Raw genomic sequence first — 20,789 nt, 5'->3', positions numbered from 1 at the left:
CAGTTATGTGGATTTATTTGTGACCAACATTACAATATTTGCATTTGGGAACACTGTTACAATTCATGCGAGCAAGGAGGAAACTTTTATGTCGGGACTTTGGTTGCATTGTTTGCTGCTTTCGTGCGAATCAAATACAAAATATTTAAATGCATTCGGAAGTGAATTTAAAACATAGGGCATTGCGAATTGAGAAAATATGACAAAATTGTGGTGATGCGTGTTTAGTGTGATAATTGTGGACAAGTTTAATTAGTTTGCTTTTTATTTTCATTTGAAACAACGTCTTAATTATTAATTATCTACATATGACCATACAAAAGTATATGAATTAAAAATGAGTTTTGAAAAATTTCTGCTTTCCTAGCTCTCATATTTCAAATGAAACTACGATGTCTATGGATCACACGAAAAGATAAATACAATTTTGTCGAAAATAAGCTTATTATTTATTACAACAACGATGTGTAGGGACAGAGAATATTTATACCTTAAAAACAAACAAAATGTGGGAGTGTAAAAACATTTATTTTTCGCTCATTCCCCATTGCCGCTTACCACTTTTTGACAATTTTATTCGCTTTCTGCTGTGTATATGAACATTTGCCATTCTGTAATGGCTCGGACAACAAATCGCTATGAACGCTTGCCCAAAGGTGTGGTAGATTACTATTATTTAGTCCGTTCGAAAAAACAAAGAATAATACCACTGATAAGTGTCTATAACTACCCAGAAAATCTCGGAAAATATTAATGCCTCGACTCGCTTTCTAATGACTCCACTATTTAATGCACATGACATATGAGCTAATTATAAATATAATGATAAATGTATATGTGAAGGCTGCATGTCTGATCTAACCGCATAGACCATAAATGGGCTTGGAGAAATTCCGTTGCTCTAGAAGTATGTGTATCAATATGAAGGTAACTAATTTTGTTCGCCTATTTTACATAAATTGGTGTTCGGGGACTGCAGCCTATGAGCAGGGGATGTATTCACTTACCTAACGCAGACAGTCCTGAACTCGTAATTGAATTAAGAAAATCGGAATTCAGGGCCTAACCCTAACCTGGTATACATACAATGGGAGTACCAAAATTCCCAGCAAAAAAAGTACACAAAGATTCATCTGATTTCAGTATTAAAATGTCCCTGCTTTCTAATTTAGCCAATAGGAGTGTTCAGGCTAACATAACCAGTCTTTTCAGGATAAATAAGAAGCTTTGCACCACTTTCATCGAATAACATCATTATTAGGCGAACTCTAAAACAAATGTTTTCACTGCTACATGCTAAATTATTCATTTATTCATGTTTTATTTCGGTTCACATTGGTATCTCAACATACCTTTGTCGTTTTATGCATTTTGGGCAAAAAGGTAATGATCGTCATATAAATGTGTCTCAGTGTTCAATAAGCACAGTCAGTAGCGGGCAATTTTCGATTGTCTGTGGATACTGGTTTTGTATTCGGTATTACTTATCGATCCCGATCGGTAGATATGTTGATAGGTATATGTTTTTCTGTTAGACATTCGCGATATCTCACGAAAGCTAGGTTGCATGTGCTTTCATCATATCTCGGACCAGAAGTCTATTGATTTCGGATGAATCATTTGTATAATTAACGAGTTGATAATTAATTAGTGATGGGACATGCGGTGTCGCTAGTGAGTCGAAGCGAAGGATACACGCCACAAGATCGATAGGTGGGCGGTCGCCGATCGCTATATTGTGTGGAGGTCTGTCTAAAACAATGTTCGTCATCGAAGTGTAGCACAACCTTTTCGGTGTGTCCACGGGTGTATAGGGGTATACCGGTACCGAGTATTGTTAGGTAGACAATTACGCTATTTTCATATGTATTTATACAGTTATAGAAAATTGGCAACCTGTTAAAAATAAAACAAAAACATATGTGTTTAACCCGTTCACATCGAATCTGCGTATCATAATGTCAAATTTAGTTTTTACAAAATTGTAATGTGATGTGATTCAAACCCACCCGTATTATAATCATATAAATGTGTCTGAACGTTTAACAAACACAATTAATTTTTAGTAAGCAAATTTCAATCGTGGGCGTATTTTAGTTTCGCATTCGTTATATAAAGGTTTGTCTCAAACATTGCTCGGCAACTAAGTGTACATCATACCCCGGATGTACCACATCTATAGGGTGTACAGGGTTTTATTGTTATCTGATTGTAATAATAGCTTTGTATCGTTTCGATTCATTTCAAGCATATCTTTGTCGTTTTATGTATTTTTTACAAAAGGATAATGTGATGCGAACAATTCTACCAGTATGCCAGTCACAACAACATGCCTCAATGTTTACCAAACACAATTTGTTTTTAGTGGTCAATTTCGATCGTGGGCGGATTTTATTTCGCATTCGTTATTTGAAGGTCTGTCTCGAACAGTGCTCGACAACTGAGCGTACAGCACACCCCAGCAGGGTGTACCAAAACTATAAATGGTGTACCATATTAATAGGATGTACAGAGTTTATTGGTATCTCCTTGTCATAACACCTCTCAGTTCGATTAACATGTCTTTGTCGTTTATTGCATTTTTCACAGAAGATTAATGTGGCGTGATTCAAACCCATCCGTAAAATATTATAATAATATAAATGTGTCTCAATGTTTAACAAACACGATTGGTTTTTAGTGGGCAGATTTCGATCGTTGGTGGATTTGGTTTTGCATGCGTTATTTGAAGGTCGGCCAAGAATGTCTAATGAACGCATATCTGTTTAAGTAAAAGCCATGTTTCTGTTTTATTTGAAATTCGAACTGTATTCGGTAGAAAAGAATACGAAAAATCATTTCCTGAAGTAGACTGTAATCTTGTAGAGACAGTTATACTTACATTACAATTTGTTGATTCTGTGGATAATGAGAAAATCTGAATTGCAATTAAAGTAATGAAAATAATATTACTTCGTGGTAAAAAATAATATGACAGAACCAAAAATTACCTAATTACTTGAAAATGAAAAAAATATATTTAACATCTTCACAGTTGAACTATTTGTGTATTATTGTACCGAAAAATTTCAGTAATATAGGATGGTCTGCTCAAAAGTTACGGTATCTCCAGAATATGTTTAAAATACTTTGAATTTTGTTGTTTGTTCTGGTACCATCCTGTACTTGTGGAACTTTTTATTTTAATTTTAATTAATGTGCAAAAATGAGAAAAGGTTTTCGGTACATTAGCTCTTTTCCATCGCTTGAGCTCCAAACTTGCTTGGGTCTTGATAAGATTTCATAGCACACCGTCATTGCATAGAAATATAAGTAAGACGGCAATGGAATCAAAACTGTATCGAATCTTACTTTAAAGTCAACAAAATTATATTTTGTTACGTTTTTGAATACCAATGGAACAGAAAATGTATCTAGTCGATTACTACTACATGACGTAAATTTTATCGAGCGGCTTCAGAAGGGAATAGCTATTGCCATTTACCAAAATGCATCATGACTTTTGTGCCCCGCCCACACACGGTACGTCATTATGTAGCTGTAGTCGACTGTACTTTCGTCCAGCAATGAAGGGCATTTGCGTATTGAACGTCTTGTGGCGGAGCGCTCCTAGAGATCAGTGTTGAGAACTGAAAGGTATTGGAATTTTTATGACCATAAAAAAATCCTCTTCATTTATCGCATTGAGGATGTTCCTCTACATCGGCATGTTTACCAGTGTTCAGCAGATTCAGATTCAGATATTTATTTTCGTCATGCAAAAATAATGCGCGATATGAAAAATGAATAAATAATACAATGTAACGAAATCAATTGGCAGCCTTAGTATCAATGTAAAATATTCTCGCATGTTTAACACACATTTTATTGAAACTTAAGTTATCGATTGTAGTTTTTGAAAACAGCGATGAGCAACAGACGCCATGTAATCTTAATAAACAGATATAAAAATAAAATGAGACACGGCATAACAAGAATAGCTACAACAAAATAATTATAATATTGATAGGTACAGAATTTAAAAAAATGATGACGTCACGTATTTTGCAATGCCAGAACTGTGACATACTTTTAAATTTTAATTTACTTTTTATTTAGCTGGTTTGAAAAATACAAGAATTGCCTCATTTTGCGAAGTTAAGTTTTTTTCCTTAATTTCATTTCAGTGAGTTTTAGAGAATGAAAATTGCGCTTCCACAACCACCAATATATCCCAGTATTATCGTTTCTTCGGTCCTTATAGTAGATCCCGTTCAAATTCAGATAACCACAGCTATTATCAAACCACCATGCCCCTTTACGATCGAGTGCACAATTTCCCGCGGATCCATAGTTATCAAAATCTTCTGTAGTGAAGTACATTTCGTTGTGGTAAAGCATTTATTTCATCTTGGATTGGTCCAGAATGATCTCCAACTTTCAATCGATATTTGTCTCGCCCAGAGGAAATATTGAATATCGTGTAGAATAAATCGTTGCAACTTAAAAGTCATTTGTAGGACCCTTAGCGCGACTCGTTAATTTGGAACTCGCGGTAATCAAAGGAAAAATAAATATGACGTTTTATTAATTCAAATTTACTGAGTCATTTTAAGTCCTCGGAATTTGAACAAAACTTGTCAAACAGTAAAATTAAAATTGTGATACTCACATAAGATACAACACACATAAGATGAACGCCGCTATTGCCAAAATTATTGATCAGTTACTTGGATTGAGTGCAAACCATCTATAATAAAATATCTTGTAGTCGATGTGTCCACGAAGCGAGAGTTTCGTCGAGGTATGATAATGATGAACAAAAAGGAAACTTGGATCGCTTGCTTTCTCTCCATTCAATGACCAATGTATTTAAAATTCCCGAGACTGGCAAATTTTTCTTTTAGGGTTTTAGGAGTTAATGTTAGAACAAATGCATTACTACTTTATTTTATGATTTTTTTCTGGCCTTCCAAGGAACTTCTATGGTTTACCCCTTTATTTAACCTACTTCTAAAAACGTGCGACTTCAAGTGGATTTTCTCAGATAGATGATATCAACGAGTGTTTTTATGTCTATTTACATTTGTATAAACTGGTTCTTGAACATAGACTGAATGACTGCTTTTTGGTGTTGCCGAATTCGCACGTCATTCAAAAATCATGTTCTGTTGTTTCAGTAAAAAATAGGCAATGACACAATTCAATGATTATTGAAATAATTGCTTTTTAATTTTTTGTTCTTTCTTTTTTAATCTTACCCAATATTTACTTTTATTTCTTGGTCTAATGGTTAAACTACTCACCCATATTTAGCGTACGTGGTATTTCCTTCAAAATCTCCCAAATCTATTCTGAGTTCGTAGTTTGCATTCTTCGTCAGTTGGTGTATTGTCTCCAAACCTGTAATTAAATAACATCAAAACTATAAACAAAGAAAGAGATATAAAACCAAAACGAAGGAACAGTTTAAACTATTAAATCAAAATGCATACAAATTAGCATAAGTAACCCTGACCAATACGTTATGAAATAAAATTAAAATCGTTGTCTGCGGTAAAATATTTAGAAGAAATTTGTAATTTAAAACTTGGAAACTACCGTAATTTTTTTTAAAATAATTTCTTCTTTGTACATTTTTCATTAGAACTTTATAAATTATGATTTAAAATATTGCCGTTCTGTTAATTCAGAACATTTGGTTCAAATTCGAAGAGTCCGAGTTAATCAGTTAGTCTCTTTAAACAATATTTAGGCAACAATATATTTTTATTCATCACGACCTCATGATCAGCAGTTTGTGATTTTACATTAATTGTTGATCCACCTTACCCAACCAAAATTCGTTGTTCAACTTCCCGAATCCCTTTGCATAATCTGTCCAGTTTTTACGAAAGTTTTCTGAACCATCGCGTCTACGTTGAAAAACCTTTAAAAATTTACGAGTTTGAATTTGGTATATATATTTTTTTTCTATCGTCATGAGCTAATATCGTTTCCCTGGAAGCATATCCGCTTCTAACAATAATGTATTTAATAATTCCAAAATGTGTTTATCAAGTTTTATTGTGACCCGGTGGCATAAAATTTAGTTTTGCTTTGACAAATAATAATGCCAAGAAACTGTTAACCGTGGTTTCATCAGTAATTTTTTAATATTGCACAAAGTCTAAGAATACTTAATCTAACAAATATATTACCAGCGTTTCTACACGATTTCATGTTGAATTTAAATCAATCGCCGTAATTCAGGTTTACCAATTAATGAAATCAAATCAATGTTTAATAACAAAGATAAAAAACTAACTTACAATCCAACCGCCTCCGTCAGTTTCAAGATCGCAATATACCTCAATTGGTTTATCTTCATATTCCGGATGAATATCAAAAACGCCACCAGTTGCATTCAACACTTTTGCTTTGGAACGAATGACTTTTGTGCCATCTGTTGGAAAGTTAAAAAAAAAAGACTATTAATTTGTAAAAATGGTTTATATTTTGCATATTTATTAAAATTATCATGGCAATATTTTTCGAAAGTTTATCTTTGTAACAAATTACATTTGGTAATGGGGTAAAACGAGTAAATGTATTAGTGTTAAAAATGTGCCTGGCTTGCATGATTTTTTGTAAGGAAAACATCCTGAAACACCGATTACTAATACTTGAGATAAGAAATATTAAAAATATAAATTGAATTAGGAATTCATTTTTTATATGCTCTTAAACTGACATAAAATATCAAAAGGTATACATTTTAAATAACAATTTCAGCTGACGTTTTTCAGCAAGATTTTTTTTTATGAGTGCAGCAATTTCTAAAATATAATATTTAATGTTTCTTAATTTTAAACATGTTGCAAACGAATTCATTCAGAAAGCGGTAAAGAATTTCATACCTCGTCAATGTAGTACCTTCATTTTTAGTAATATGAAATTTGAGTGTTAATTAATGGGCCATATTTGCAAATTCGCCTTGGGTTATTTGACTCAATTATGTATTTTAAGTATCTTGGGACATTGCGCAATGAGTTTGTGATTTTTTTTTCAAATAAATTATTGCGATTACCGTGGTGTAGATTGTCATCGGTTATACTAACAATATTTTATTTATAATTAATATAGAAATTATAAAACTCACCAGAACCGTCGTCTTTCTGTAAAAAAAGAAACAAACTGATTAATAATTAGGTTTTTTATTTATAGTATCCCCCAAAGTATGCAAAACAAGAAAAATTGTCTAATATTTTGTTTCAAACACAACGTAATCTGTCAGAATCATTTGAAAGAAACAAAGCGAACTTATTGATTATTTTGCTAAATTGTTGTTGTTGATAATTTGAGATATCTTCTTACTTGGCAATCTCCCACCGATACCAATTTCCCGTTGACCAACTTTTTGATGCAAACTCCATTTATAAGAAATAAACGTTTCTTAGAAATACTATAAGATAAGCAAAGCAAAAAAATATTTTAAAATGTTTTATGTGTAACGTTTGAAATTTAAACTTCGTCTTTATAACAAAGAAATTGTTTGTATTCAAAATTAGTTTTGAAGTTTTGCTTTTTTCAATACGACAGAAACCTAAATCTGAACTATAAACTTACTAGGAACTTTAACACCAAGTGTATAATCAGTAAGGCATAAAAAAAAAGTAGAACCCCATAAATTGATATGAAAATCATTTCGTTAAATTCTATTGTGCGAAATTTTTGATGCAAGGAAACCAAGATAAAAAAGAAATATTGAATAACTTGTGTAATTCGTCTTCAGCATTTTAATATCTGCTAACAGAAATCCAACATTGAAAATCCAAAAAATACATATAAATATTATTCTTTTGAACCAAACGTGGTGGTGGTTGGCCCAGATCTCAGGGTATTTTTGAAAAGTACACAGTAGCGCTTATTAGCAATGAGGTCTTGTACAAAACTATTTGAAGCGAAACACGTATGAAAACGTTGTGCTAGAACGACCACCGACCCATAATATACCCATAAATATCTTGAACTAACACATTATGAATCTAAGTGATTGCTTTCAATTTGCGCAATGTGTATGAAAATAAAGCAATCGCTGTAACAGAATTTAAAACCACAGCAATTATAAATGATGCAATAACAAATAATATGTCAGTTTCTGTTGGGCATCAGTAATAATAAAATTGTTTCAGATGTAAACGAAATCTATCTACTCGTTTTTTATATTTCATATATCTTTACTATAATACCAAGTCCTAATTGTCCCCTGGACAAGACACAACTTCTCTCATGCGGAGAAATATAATTTTGTGTTTTTAGCACTTCTACCAATCTAATATATAAATATAAAAGAATTGAACCATGGTTTCGTCATTGCTATTAAAATATTGTAGCTACTTCAACTACAATTTAAATAGGATTGTAATTTTATGGGATTGAAATACGAAGACAACAAAATTTTATCGTTTCTCATGCCAAGACCTCAACCTCATTCTGAAAACCTCTTTTACTGGCTCGCTCATCAAGCAAAATGACTAACGACATATTATTTGTTATTGCATCATTTATAATTGCTGTGGTTTTAAATTCTGTTACAGCGATTGCTTTATTTTCATACACCTTGCGCAAATTGAAAGCAATCACTTAGATTCATAATGTGTTAATTCAAGTTATTTATGGGTATATTATGGGTCGGTGGTCGTTCTATTACAACGTTTTCATACGTGTTTCTTTCAAATAGTTTTGTACAAGACGTCATTGCTAATAAGCGCTACTGTGTACTTTTCAAAAATACCCTGAGATCTGGGCCAACCACCACCACGTTTGGTTCAAAAGAATAATATGTATATGTATTTTTTGGATTTTCAATGTTGGATTTCTATTAGCAGATATTAAAATGCTGAAGACGAATTACACAAGTTATTCAATATTTCTTTTTTATCTTTGATTCCTTGCATCAAAAAGTTTCGCACAATAGAATTTAACGAAATGATTTTCATATCAATTTATGGGGTTCTACTTTTTTTTTATTTCTTACTGATTATACACTTGGTGTTAAAGTTCCTGGTAAGTTTTTTTTTAGAAAAATAATATTTATTCATTGTTTGAACAAATGAATTTCAACTAAAATATAGTTCAGATTTAGGTTTCTGTCGTCTTGAAAAAAGCAAAACTTCAAAACTAATTTAGAATACAAACAATTTATTTGTTATAAAGACGAAGTTTAAATTTCAAACGTTACACATGAAACATTTTTAAATATTTTTTTGCTTTGCTTATCTTATAGTATTTCTAACAAACATTTATTTCTTATAGATGGAGTTTGCATCAAAAAGTTGGTCAACGGGAAATTAGTATCGGTGGGAGATTGCCAAGTAAGAAGATATCTCAAATTATCAACAACAACAATTTAGCAAAATAATCAATAAGTTCGCTTTGTTTTTTTAAATGATTCTGACAGATTACGTTGTGTTCAAAACAAAATATTAGACAATTTTTCTTGTTTTGCATACTTTGGGGGATACTATAAATAAAAAACCTAATTATTTATCAGTTTGTTTCTTTTTTTACAGAAAGACGACGGTTCTGGTGAGTTTTATAATTTCTATATTAATTATAAATAAAATATTGTTAGTATAACCGATGACAATCTACACCACGGTAATCGCAATAATTTATTTGAAAAAAAATCACAAACTTATTGCGCAATGTCCAAAGAAACTTAAAATACATAATTGAGTCAAATAACCCAAGGCGAATTTGCAAATATGGCCCATTAATTAACACTCAAATTTCATATTACTAAAAATGAAGGTACTACATTGACGAGGTATGAAATTCTTTACCGCTTTCTGAATGAATTCGTTTGCAACATGTTTAAAAGTAAGAAACATTAAATATTATATTTTAGAAATTGCTGCACTCATAAAAAAAAAATCTTGCTGAAAAACGTCAGCTGAAATTGTTATTTAAAATGTATACCTTTTGATATTTTATGTCAGTTTAAGAGCATATAAAAAATGAATTCCTAATTCAATTTATCTTTTTAATATTTCTTATCTCAAGTATTAGTAATCGGTGTTTCAGGATGTTTTCCTTACAAAAAATCATGCGAGCCAGGCACATTTTTAACACTAATACATTTACTCGTTTTACCCCATTACCAAATGTAATTTGTTACAAAGATAAACTTTCGAAAAATATTGCCATGATAATTTTAATAAATATGCAAAATATAAACCATTTTTACAAATTAATAGTCTTTTTTTTTTAACTTTCCAACAGATGGCACAAAAGTCATTCGTTCCAAAGCAAAAGTGTTGAATGCAACTGGTGGCGTTTTTGATATTTATCCGGAATATGAAGATAAACCAATTGAGGTATATTGCGATCTTGAAACTGACGGAGGCGGTTGGATTGTAAGTTAGTTTTTTATCTTTGTTATTAAACATTGATTTGATTTCATTAATTAGTAAACCTGAATTACGCCGATTGATTTAAATTCAACATGAAATCGTGTAGAAACGCTGGTAATATATTGGTTAGATTAAGTATTCTTAGACTTCGTGCAATATTAGAAAATTACTGATGAAACCACGGTTAACAGCTTCTTGGCATTATTATTTGTCAAAGCAAAACTAAATTGTATGCCACCGGGTCACAATAAAACTTGATAAACAAATTTTGGAATTAATAAATACATTATTGTTAGAAGCGGATATGCTTCCAGGGAAACGATATTAGCTCATGACGATAGAAAAAAACTATATATAACAAATTCAAACTCGTAAATTTTTTAAAGGTTTTTCAACGTAGACGCGATGGTTCAGAAAAGTTTCGTAGAAACTGGACAGATTATGCAAAGGGATTCGGGAAGTTGAACAACGAATTTTGGTTGGGTAAGGTGGATCAACAATTAATGTAAAATCACAAACTGCTGATCATGAGGTCGTGGTGACTAAAAATATATTGTTGCCTAAATATTTTCTAAAGAGACTAACTGATTAACTCGGACTCTTCGAATTTGAATCAAATGTTCTGAATTATCAGAACGGCAATATTTTAAATCATAATTTATAAAGTTCCAATGAAAAATGTACAAAGAAGAAATTATTTAAAAAAAAATTACGGTAGTTTCCAAGTTTTAAATTACAAATTTTTTCTAAATATTTTACCGCAGACAACGATTTTAATTTTATTTCACAACGTATTGGTCAGGGTAACTTATGCTAACTTGTATGCATTTTGATATAATAGTTTAAACTGTTCCTTCGTTTTGGTGTTATATCTCTTTCTTTGTTTATAGTTTTGATGTTATTAAATTACAGGTTTGGAGACAATACACCAGCTGACGAAGAATGCAAACTACGAACTCAGAATAGATTTGGGAGATTTTGAAGGAAATATCACGTATGCTACATATGGGTGAGTAGTTTAACCATTAGACCTAGAAATAAAAGTAAATATTGGGTAAGATTAAAAAAGAAAGAACAAAAAATTAAAAAGCAATTATTTCAATATTCATTGAAATGTGTCATTGCCTATTTTTTACTGAAACAACAGAACATGATTTTTGAATGACGTGCGAATTCGGCAACACCAAAAAGCAGTCATTCAGTCTATGTTCAAGAACCAGTTTATACAAATGTAAATAGACATAAAAACACTCGTTGATATCATCTATCTGAGAAAAATCCACTTGAAGTCGCACGTTTTTAGAAGTAGGTTAAATAAAGGGGTAAACCATAGAAGTTCCTTGGAAGGCCAGAAAAAAATCATAAAATAAAGTAGTAATGCATTTGTTCTAACATTAACTCCTAAAACCCTAAAAGAAAAATTTGTCAGTCTCGGGAATTTTAAATACATTGGTCATTGAATGGAGAGAAAGCAAGCGATCCAAGTTTCCTTTTTGTTCATCATTATCATACCTCGACGAAACTCTCGCTTCGTAGACTCATCGACTACAAGATATTTTATTATAGATGGTTTGCACTCAATCCAAGTAACTGATCAATAATTTTGGCAATAGCGGCGTTCATGTTATGTGTGTTGTATCTTATGTGAGTATCACAATTTTAATTTTACTGTTTGACAAGTTTTGTTCAAATTCCGAGGACTTAAAATGACTCAGTAAATTTGAATTATTAAAACGTCATATTTATTTTTCCTTTGATTACCGCGAGTTCCAAATTAACGAGTCGCCCTAAGGGTCCTACAAATGACTTTTAAGTTGCAACGAATTATTCTACAAGATATTCAATATTTCCTCTGGGCGAGACAAATATCGATTGAAAGTTGGAGATCATTCTGGACCAATCCAAGATGAAATGCTTTACCACAACGAAATGTACTTCACTACAGAAGATTTTGATAACTATGGATCCGCGGGAAATTGTGCACTCGATCGTAAAGGGCCATGGTGGTTTGATAATAGCTGTGGTTATCTGAATTTGAACGGGATCTACTATAAGGACCGAAGAAACGATAATACTGGGATATATTGGTGGTTGTGGAAGCGCAATTTTCATTCTCTAAAACTCACTGAAATGAAATTAAGGAAAAAAACTTAACTTCGCAAAATGAGGCAATTCTTGTATTTTTCAAACCAGCTAAATAAAAAGTAAATTAAAATTTAAAAGTATGTCACAGTTCTGGCATTGCAAAATACGTGACGTCGTCATTTTTTTAAATTCTGTACCTATCAATATTATAATTATTTTGTTGTAGCTATTCTTGTTATGCCGTGTCTCATTTTATTTTTATATCTGTTTATTAAGATTACATGGCGTCTGTTGCTCATCGCTGTTTTCAAAAACTACAATCGATAACTTAAGTTTCAATAAAATGTGTGTTAAACATGCGAGAATATTTTACATTGATACAACTAGATTTCAACCTGGTAGCAAACATTTTTCACTCTAACTACAGAATGTTTTTCTTGCGTGTGAGTCCTTTTTTTAATATGGTGGCATATCATTATTGTATGTACGTTTCTGTCCTTAAAGACAATGGTGGGTGTGATGTATTTCATGCGTAGGCCTATTTATTGTTCAATCGGGAAATATTGGAAATTAACACATTACTGTCCGGTCATTGCTAAGGCATCTTCTCAATATCTAATAATTTTTTAGTCCACGTTGATTACAGATTCTACAAATATTTCATTGTTTTTTGACTAACTTAAATTTTTACCTTCGTATCAAATGCAAGTATATCAGTAATTTTCAAACATTAAAATTGGAAAGTTTTATTGTGATTCGAGCCTTTGTGTATTCTATTGACTTGTTTAACCAATATTGTATTTAAATTAGCTGCATATTAGAGTTATGGTAATCTGTAATAAATGTCAAAATTTATTTTCATTTTTATCATCATTATAACTTTAATTTGAAATTTTAAGTATACATAATTGTTTTGCCATGATGCTTTCAAACTAAATCGGGCAAAACTTAATCGGGGAGTTTATTACACGTTTTTATTTCTGCGAATTGCCCCGATATTTTAGAGAAGTGATGCTTTTATTTTGTCGACGCAAAAGCATGCTAAATTGAAGACAATTAAATAAATAACGCAAGATTTTTAAAATATGTGCGGATTTCGAAGCGATGAATATTTATTTTCGATATACTGATGTACTTTATATATATTTAATTGTACTCTACGGGATTTTATTGAAGGTCTTGAAATTTTTTCTAACGGCGATAACGAATTCGCAAGATTGCAAATATAAGTTTCAAAACTAAATAGTATACAAGTACTAAATACTTATTTTTATGTCAACAGATTGACGTGGTATTTCAGAGAAGTAATGTTTTCATTTTGACGCAAGAAGACCCAACCGCAGGTTACGTTACACTAATATAATGATAGAGAAAAAAATAGATTCTCGTTGCTGACATGAAGCGAATATTTTACACTACAGAAAAGTCGTTATACGCTTAGAAAGTCGGCTCGTTTCACTAGCGCGTAATCTCGGCGACTGTTTCAGAAAGGGAATTTTAGATTTTGAAACCCGCTTTTTTGAAAATACTGGCTACGAGCCTGCTTCCATGCTCATATGTTTATAAGAACACAAGCAAATGTGTATGCAAAATTAATGCAAATAATTCAAGGTGGGAGATTCATATTCACTAAAATTGGATCTCAAAAAGAGGGGGAAATTAATGCTACTTATATACAAAGCTATTACTGTAAATTTAATGTGCATACAATTTGTTTCGGCATCTGTTTCGGCGAACTGTATATTCCACACGCATCGACAATATTTCACGTATACTGTATATGTGAGGGAACGCCGCTTATTTGTTGTTACATCTGTGAACCGTAAAAATAAATGTATTCCATTAATAAATGTTTTTTATGTTTTTATTCTATTAAAAGATGACAATGAATATAATATTAATGGGTACGGAATAATTGGCGAGTTGTTCTTACACCGTTAATCCGTAAATAAATTTACTTCATGAATTTACTTTTAATTTTTGGTTTGAAAACTGAGTACGTTCACATGCAGTTGTGCAATGGTTGCAGATCTTACTGCCGGCTCTGCCCCCTAGCGCTCCAAGTTCGTCAGATACTAAGTTGCAGGCAGTAACAGATACAGAAATATTGCATTATACGGAACATATCAAGTATACATTGGGTATACAATGCTTGTTGACTTAAGAATGGCTTTGAAATAAAGTCAATAATTGCGGATTTACTTAATCGTTGAATAACGACTTAACTATTATAATTTCAGATTGTTAGTTTTGTTCACCAGGATCAATTGTAGTGTTCACAAAGCATAATATATTTCTTCTCTTACTTGGTATCTTGTGCAGTTGATTGGAAGCGTGGAAATTACATCTTAATATTTTCACGATAATAATATTACGAGTGTACAAAATATCACTTAATCCTACATACAAATGCAATTCTATTAAACTTGCTTGTCAACTAACAAACACTTGATCTAGGAGTTTTCTTTATTCTACATATTTGTACCCCGAACAAGTACCAATTGATATCTCATCATATACTCTGGCATTAATTGATGTACGTTCGTACTGAGTAAAATTTATGATAGCAGAACACTTCGATATGCTATACATCCATATATACAGAATGTCAGATATGCATATTTGCACAATTAGTATATTAGAATTAACAGTATGTTGTTAGTTAGTGAATTGAATTGGAGTTATATTACTGAATTGAAAATATAAAAGCTTCTGTTTTATTTATCTTCACTTAAGTTTGTAACGATTGAAACTGGATAAATTTGGTCATTTTTATTGAGAAAAAGGCTCACAATTGAAGTTTTAAAGTTCATCAAACGATACGTTTAGTTACGTTGCTAGATTAGAGTTTTCTTTTTCAGCTTGTTCTTTTGTTTACTTAATTAGCTCTGTCAATGGGGCCGTCATACCATGATTTTAGAAATAGAATCACTGGTAGAATCAACGAAAATACTCTGGCACATGTTGAGCCGAATGCGCCTCCCAATCTTGCACACAAAGAACCTATGAGCGGAATATCTTCCAGTTTTTTGTCTTCATTATAAAAAACGTAGATTATGGCTGTTGTGAGATCCAGATAGATAAAGCTTAAATAAAATAAACTTTATTAATTATGTCATTTAATTTGTAAACATTGTCTCAGGTTCTTACACTCATAAATTGGAAAAGAATGTCAATCAGCCTATTTTAAATGCTGAAATAAAAAAAAAAGTTTGTACTTGTTTTCGCATTGGGTCACTTGACTTTTCACTCTTACACTCGTGAACTCATGAATTGGAAATGAATGCCAATCAGAAACATTTGTATTCTAATATTTTGTCTCATTTGTCTTGTTTTTTGTTTCAAAGAATTTTTTTAGGAATATGTTTTTTTTTTATAACGACAAGCATCGAGTTTGTGAGAAACATTGGACTCGAATATTGCTGTTTATTCTATTTTTTTATTAGGACGGAAAACTGAGTTTAGAAGTTAAATAATTGGAGATATCCACGATTATAGGCGATGACTGTCGAATATTAAATGAAATGAATTGTCTATATGAGTCTATTTGGGTAAGAGATTGCGCAATCAAACGTTCAGATAAGTCATTATAATGTTTTGAAAAAACTGATGAGTTGAATGGAACTAAAAAGTTTTTTTTTCAAGTCTTTAAAATTTGATAGAACAAATCACATAATGGAAATAGTAGAAAATAAGCAGCACCAGCAATAGATTCTATTGTAACAATGGTCACAAATTGCGGGCTCGAACAGTTTGAGCAACACTTGTTGATGGTGACAAACCAATCAACGACGGTGGAAAGGCCGCAGGAAATGAATCGAAGTGATGCAGAGACAATTAAAAGACTGAACGCAACTTTTTGGTCAAATCCACGGTCTGAAATAGTTTAAAAGAAATATGAGCGTTTTCAAAATGAAAGGTGGTGGAGGAAGGTAGTGAGAAAAATACGTGATTTTTAAGAATTTATTGACCTTTGCATTGTATAATATTTTAGGGAGAAGATACTTAAACTATACTATGAAGACGTTTGATATTATATTGTTGGATTTTTGCTTTGGTATTGTTATTCTTGAATAAATTTTATAGGTTTACTCTTTAAAAATTATTTTGAGTTTATTACTACTCTGTCTTTCACTAAATGCAAGTAAGTTGAAATCAATTTTAAATTTAAGTGAATTTCTGGAGCTTCACTGTTATTATATTATTGTTAATTTTCAAACTTTAGCCCACAATTTTGTTTATGCAGAGTTTCTAGGAAGTCTTTTTATCCTGACTGCCAACAAGCACAGGCGACAAAATTGCGACTAAAAAAATAAAATATCCAATTTCTATTTATACTCACCAAATGACTCGCAATGCGTCTTTCCTTCGATGTCCTTGCATTGTACACAACTATTTGAGCTGGTACAGTTGACTTCATTTCCAACACCACATAGCTGTGACAGCCCTTGCGATGCACTTTCGTTGTTGGCAACGAGCCATCTGTTCGATATAATGGTTGCAATGGTTGATATCAAGCTGTAAATCGAATACACCGCCAGCAATACTGCACAGAACTTGTCGCAGCCTTTTCTATCATTACATTTGTTAACATTGCACTCAGCTTCACAACAATCGTCAATTGTCATTTTTGCAGAATAACAAAAGACACTGAATATTGTAAAAAATGTAAAACTGTAAAAAACAAAAAGAAAAAAATTTCAAGGTTTTAGGAAAAAAATGTGAATAGAATAATTCATAATAATCAAAAATACTCTCTAAAATACCTCAAAAACACACTTTAATGGCAAATTTATTAGAAGTTAGGTGTCAATTTCTTTTCGCTCTTCGTACTCTATAAAAACATTTATTGGTTCGTGTTAACTAATAAAGAGTTAAAAAAAATTCGAATTTTAAATTCACTCGATTGTACAGTATAATCATTCAATGCAATCTAAACTGTTGTAGAAATTCAACAGCCACCTTAAGAACACACATAACTTGGGTCACATTTTACATTATAGAACGATTGAAATGAATCGTCTGTGATTTAAGCTCCCAGACCCCCCTTTAAAAAACGTTTCAAATTACTAATTAATCTTTCCATTTCTTGTTTACAAAATATCACCCCATTGAGACTTCTCGACTGTGTATCAATAGGTGTATCGGAGAATTCTGGCTTCTCTTGTTCCACTGATTTCTTATAAAAAATGAATCAAACTCATATGATTTTACATTAGTTTCACTCACACCGCACTTTATACTAAATTTAACTCACTAAAGCATTTTCAACTTCCAAATTCTTGCTGAACCCAATTTCTCGGTTTTGCAAAATAGTTGCTGAAACGAATGTAGAAAAACATTATCAAGATTTATTTTGGAAAAAATTAAATTTTATAACGGCCATAGAAGTATGAACCTTTCATAAGGAGTATTTCTAATCCTGTACTGGAATTTATTTTCACAACTCAGCTTGACACTGTAGTTCATTTTAGGCCATACAACAGAACTAGTTCTGTTTTGGATTAATGCGCTCCTCTTATTCTTTACGCATTGAAATCCATTTGAAGATAAAATATTTCATTAAGAGCATGTATTAGTGAAATTAAATCTAAATGCAAAAACATTTCAAATATTCAGATGCCTCCAGTTATGAGGATTTATTTATGACCAACGATAAAATATTTGCAATTGGGAACACTGTTACAATTCATCCGAGCAAGAAGGCAACTTTTATGTCGAGATTTTGGTTTCATGGATTGCTGCTTTCGTGCGAATCAAATACAAAATATTTAAATGCATTCGGGTGTAAATTTAAAACATAGGACATTGCGAATTGAGAAAATATCACAAAATAGTAGTGATGCGTGTTTAGTGTGATAATTGTGGACAAGTTTAATTAGTTTATCTTCATTTGAAACAACGCCTGAATTATTATTTATCTATATATGACCATACAAAAGTATATGAATTAAAAATGAGTTTTGAAAAATTTCTGCTTTCCTAGCTCACATATTTCAAATGAAACTACGATGTCTATGGATCACACGAAAAGATAAATACAATTTTGACGAAAATAAGCTCAATATTTATTACAACAACGATGTGTAGGGTCAGAGAATATTTATTCCTTAAAAACAAACAAAATGTGGGGGTGTAAAAACATTTTTTTTCGCGCATTCCCCATTGCCGCTTTAGAATTTTTCGACAATATTAATCGCTTTCATCTGTGTATATGAACATTTGCCATTCTGTAATGGCTCGGACAACAAATCGTTATGAACGCTTGCCCAAAGGTGTGGTAGATGACTATTATTTAGTCTGTTCGAAAAAGATAAAAATATTACCACTGATAAGTGTCTATAACTATCCCGAAAATCTCGGAAAATTTTAATGCCTCGACTCGCTTTCTAATGACTCCACTATTTTATGCACATGACATATATGAGCTGATTATAAATGTAATAATGAATGTATATGTGAAGGCTGCATGTTTGATCTAACCGCATAGACCATAAATGAGCTTGGAGAAATTCTGTCGCTCTAGAAGTATGTGTATCAATAGGGAGGGAACTAATTTTGTTGGCCTATTTTATATAAAGTTGTGTTTGGAGACCGAAGCCTATGGGCAGGGGGTGTATTCATTTACCTAACGCAGACAGTCCTGAACTCGCAATTGAACTAAGAAAATCGCAATTCAGGGCCTAACCCTAACCTGGTATACATACAACGGGAGTACCGAAATTCCCAGCAAAGAAAGTACACAAAGATTTATCAGATTTCAGTATTGAAATGTCACTGCTTTCTAATTTAGCAAATAGGAGTATTCATGCTAACAGAACCAGTCTTTTCAGGAGAAATGAGAAGCTTTGCACCACTTTCATCGAATAACATCATTATTAGGCGAACTCTAAAACAAATGTTTTCACTGCTACATGCTGAATTATTCATTTATTCATGTTTTATTTCGGATCACATTGGTATCTCAACATACCTTTGTCGTTTCATGCATTTTGGGCAAAAAGGTTATGATCGCCATATAAATGTGTCTCAGTGTCCAATAAGCACAGTCAGTAGCGGGCAATTTTCGATTGTCTGTGAATTCTGGTTTTGTATTCGGTATTACTTATCGATCGCGATCGGTAGATATGTTGATAGGTATTTGTTTTTCTGTTAGACATTCGCGATATCTCACGAAAGCTAGGTTGCATGTGCATTCATCATATCTCGGACCAGAAGTCTATTGATTTTGGATAAATTATTTGTATCATTAACGAGTTTTAATTAATTAGTGATGGGACACGCGGTGTCGCTAGTGAGTCAAAGCGAAGGATACACGCCACAAGATCGATAGATGGGCGGTTTCCGATCGCTATATTGTGTAAAGGTCTGTCTAAAACAATGCTCGTCATCGAGGTGTAGTCCAACCTTTTCGGTGTGTCCACGGGTGTATAGGGATACTTAATGTGATGCGAATAAATCCTACCAGTATGCCAGTCACAACCACATGTCTCATTGTTTAACAAACACAATTAGTTTTTAGTGGGCAAATTTCAATCGTGGGCGGAATTTATTTCGCATTCGTTATTTGAAGGTCTGTCTCGAACCGTGCTCGGCAACTGAGTGTACAGCACACCCCAGGGTGTACCAAAACTATAAATGGTGTACCATATTAATAGGATGTACAGAGTTTATTGGTATCTCCTTGTCATAACACCTTTCAGTTCGATTCATTCTTAACATGTCTTTGTCGTTTATTGCATTTTTCACAGAAGATTAATGTGGCGTGATTCAAACCCATCCATAAATTATTATAATAATATAAATGTGTCTCAATGTTTAACAAACACGGATAGTTTTTAGAGGGCAAATTTCGATCGTGGAAGGAATTGGTTTTGCATGCGTTATTTGAAGGTCGGTCTAGAATGTCTAATAAACGCATATCTGTTTAAGTAAAAGCCATGTTTTTGTTTTATTTGAAATTCGAACTGTATTCGGTAGAAAAGAATACGAAAAATCATTTCCTGAAGTAGACCGTAATCTTGTAGAGACAGTTATACTTACATTACAATTTGTTGATTCTGTGGATAATGAGAAAATCTGAATTGCAATTAAAGTAATGAAAATAATATTACTTCGTGGTAAAAAATAATATAACAGAACCAAAAATTACCTAATTACTTCTACGAAACTGAAAAAAAAATATTTAACATCTTCACAGTTGAACTTCTATTTGTGTATTATTGTACCGAAAAATTTCAGTAATATAGGATGGTCTGCTCAAAAGTTTCGGTATCTCCAGAAAATGTTTAAAATACTTGTTTGTTATTCTGGGTACCATCCTGCACT

At 32.0% G+C, this 20,789-nt stretch overlaps 2 protein-coding genes across 2 annotated transcripts; one reads left to right on the top strand and one right to left on the bottom strand.

Moving 5' to 3' along the window:
• Positions 1-5,312: 5,312 nt before the first annotated feature.
• LOC144431247 (ryncolin-1-like) lies at positions 5,313-8,505 on the bottom strand. Its single transcript, XM_078119102.1, has 5 exons — positions 8,443-8,505; positions 7,121-7,136; positions 6,291-6,424; positions 5,790-5,908; positions 5,313-5,382 (listed from the first exon to the last, which is right to left on the bottom strand). The coding sequence occupies exons 1-5, from the start codon at positions 8,503-8,505 to the stop codon at positions 5,313-5,315; spliced, it is 402 nt and encodes a 133-aa protein (XP_077975228.1).
• Positions 8,506-8,647: 142 nt separating this feature from the next.
• On the top strand, positions 8,648-11,358 carry LOC120335774 (ryncolin-1-like). The gene is made up of 6 exons (XM_078119099.1): positions 8,648-8,651; positions 9,277-9,335; positions 9,534-9,549; positions 10,246-10,379; positions 10,763-10,881; positions 11,289-11,358. The coding sequence occupies exons 1-6, from the start codon at positions 8,648-8,650 to the stop codon at positions 11,356-11,358; spliced, it is 402 nt and encodes a 133-aa protein (XP_077975225.1).
• Positions 11,359-20,789: the final 9,431 nt, after the last annotated feature.

The sequence above is a fragment of the Styela clava genome, chromosome 2 (genome assembly GCF_964204865.1).
Source record: "Styela clava chromosome 2, kaStyClav1.hap1.2, whole genome shotgun sequence".
Taxonomy (NCBI): Eukaryota; Metazoa; Chordata; class Ascidiacea; order Stolidobranchia; family Styelidae; genus Styela; species Styela clava.
This window is presented reverse-complemented; position numbering and strand designations above follow the sequence as displayed.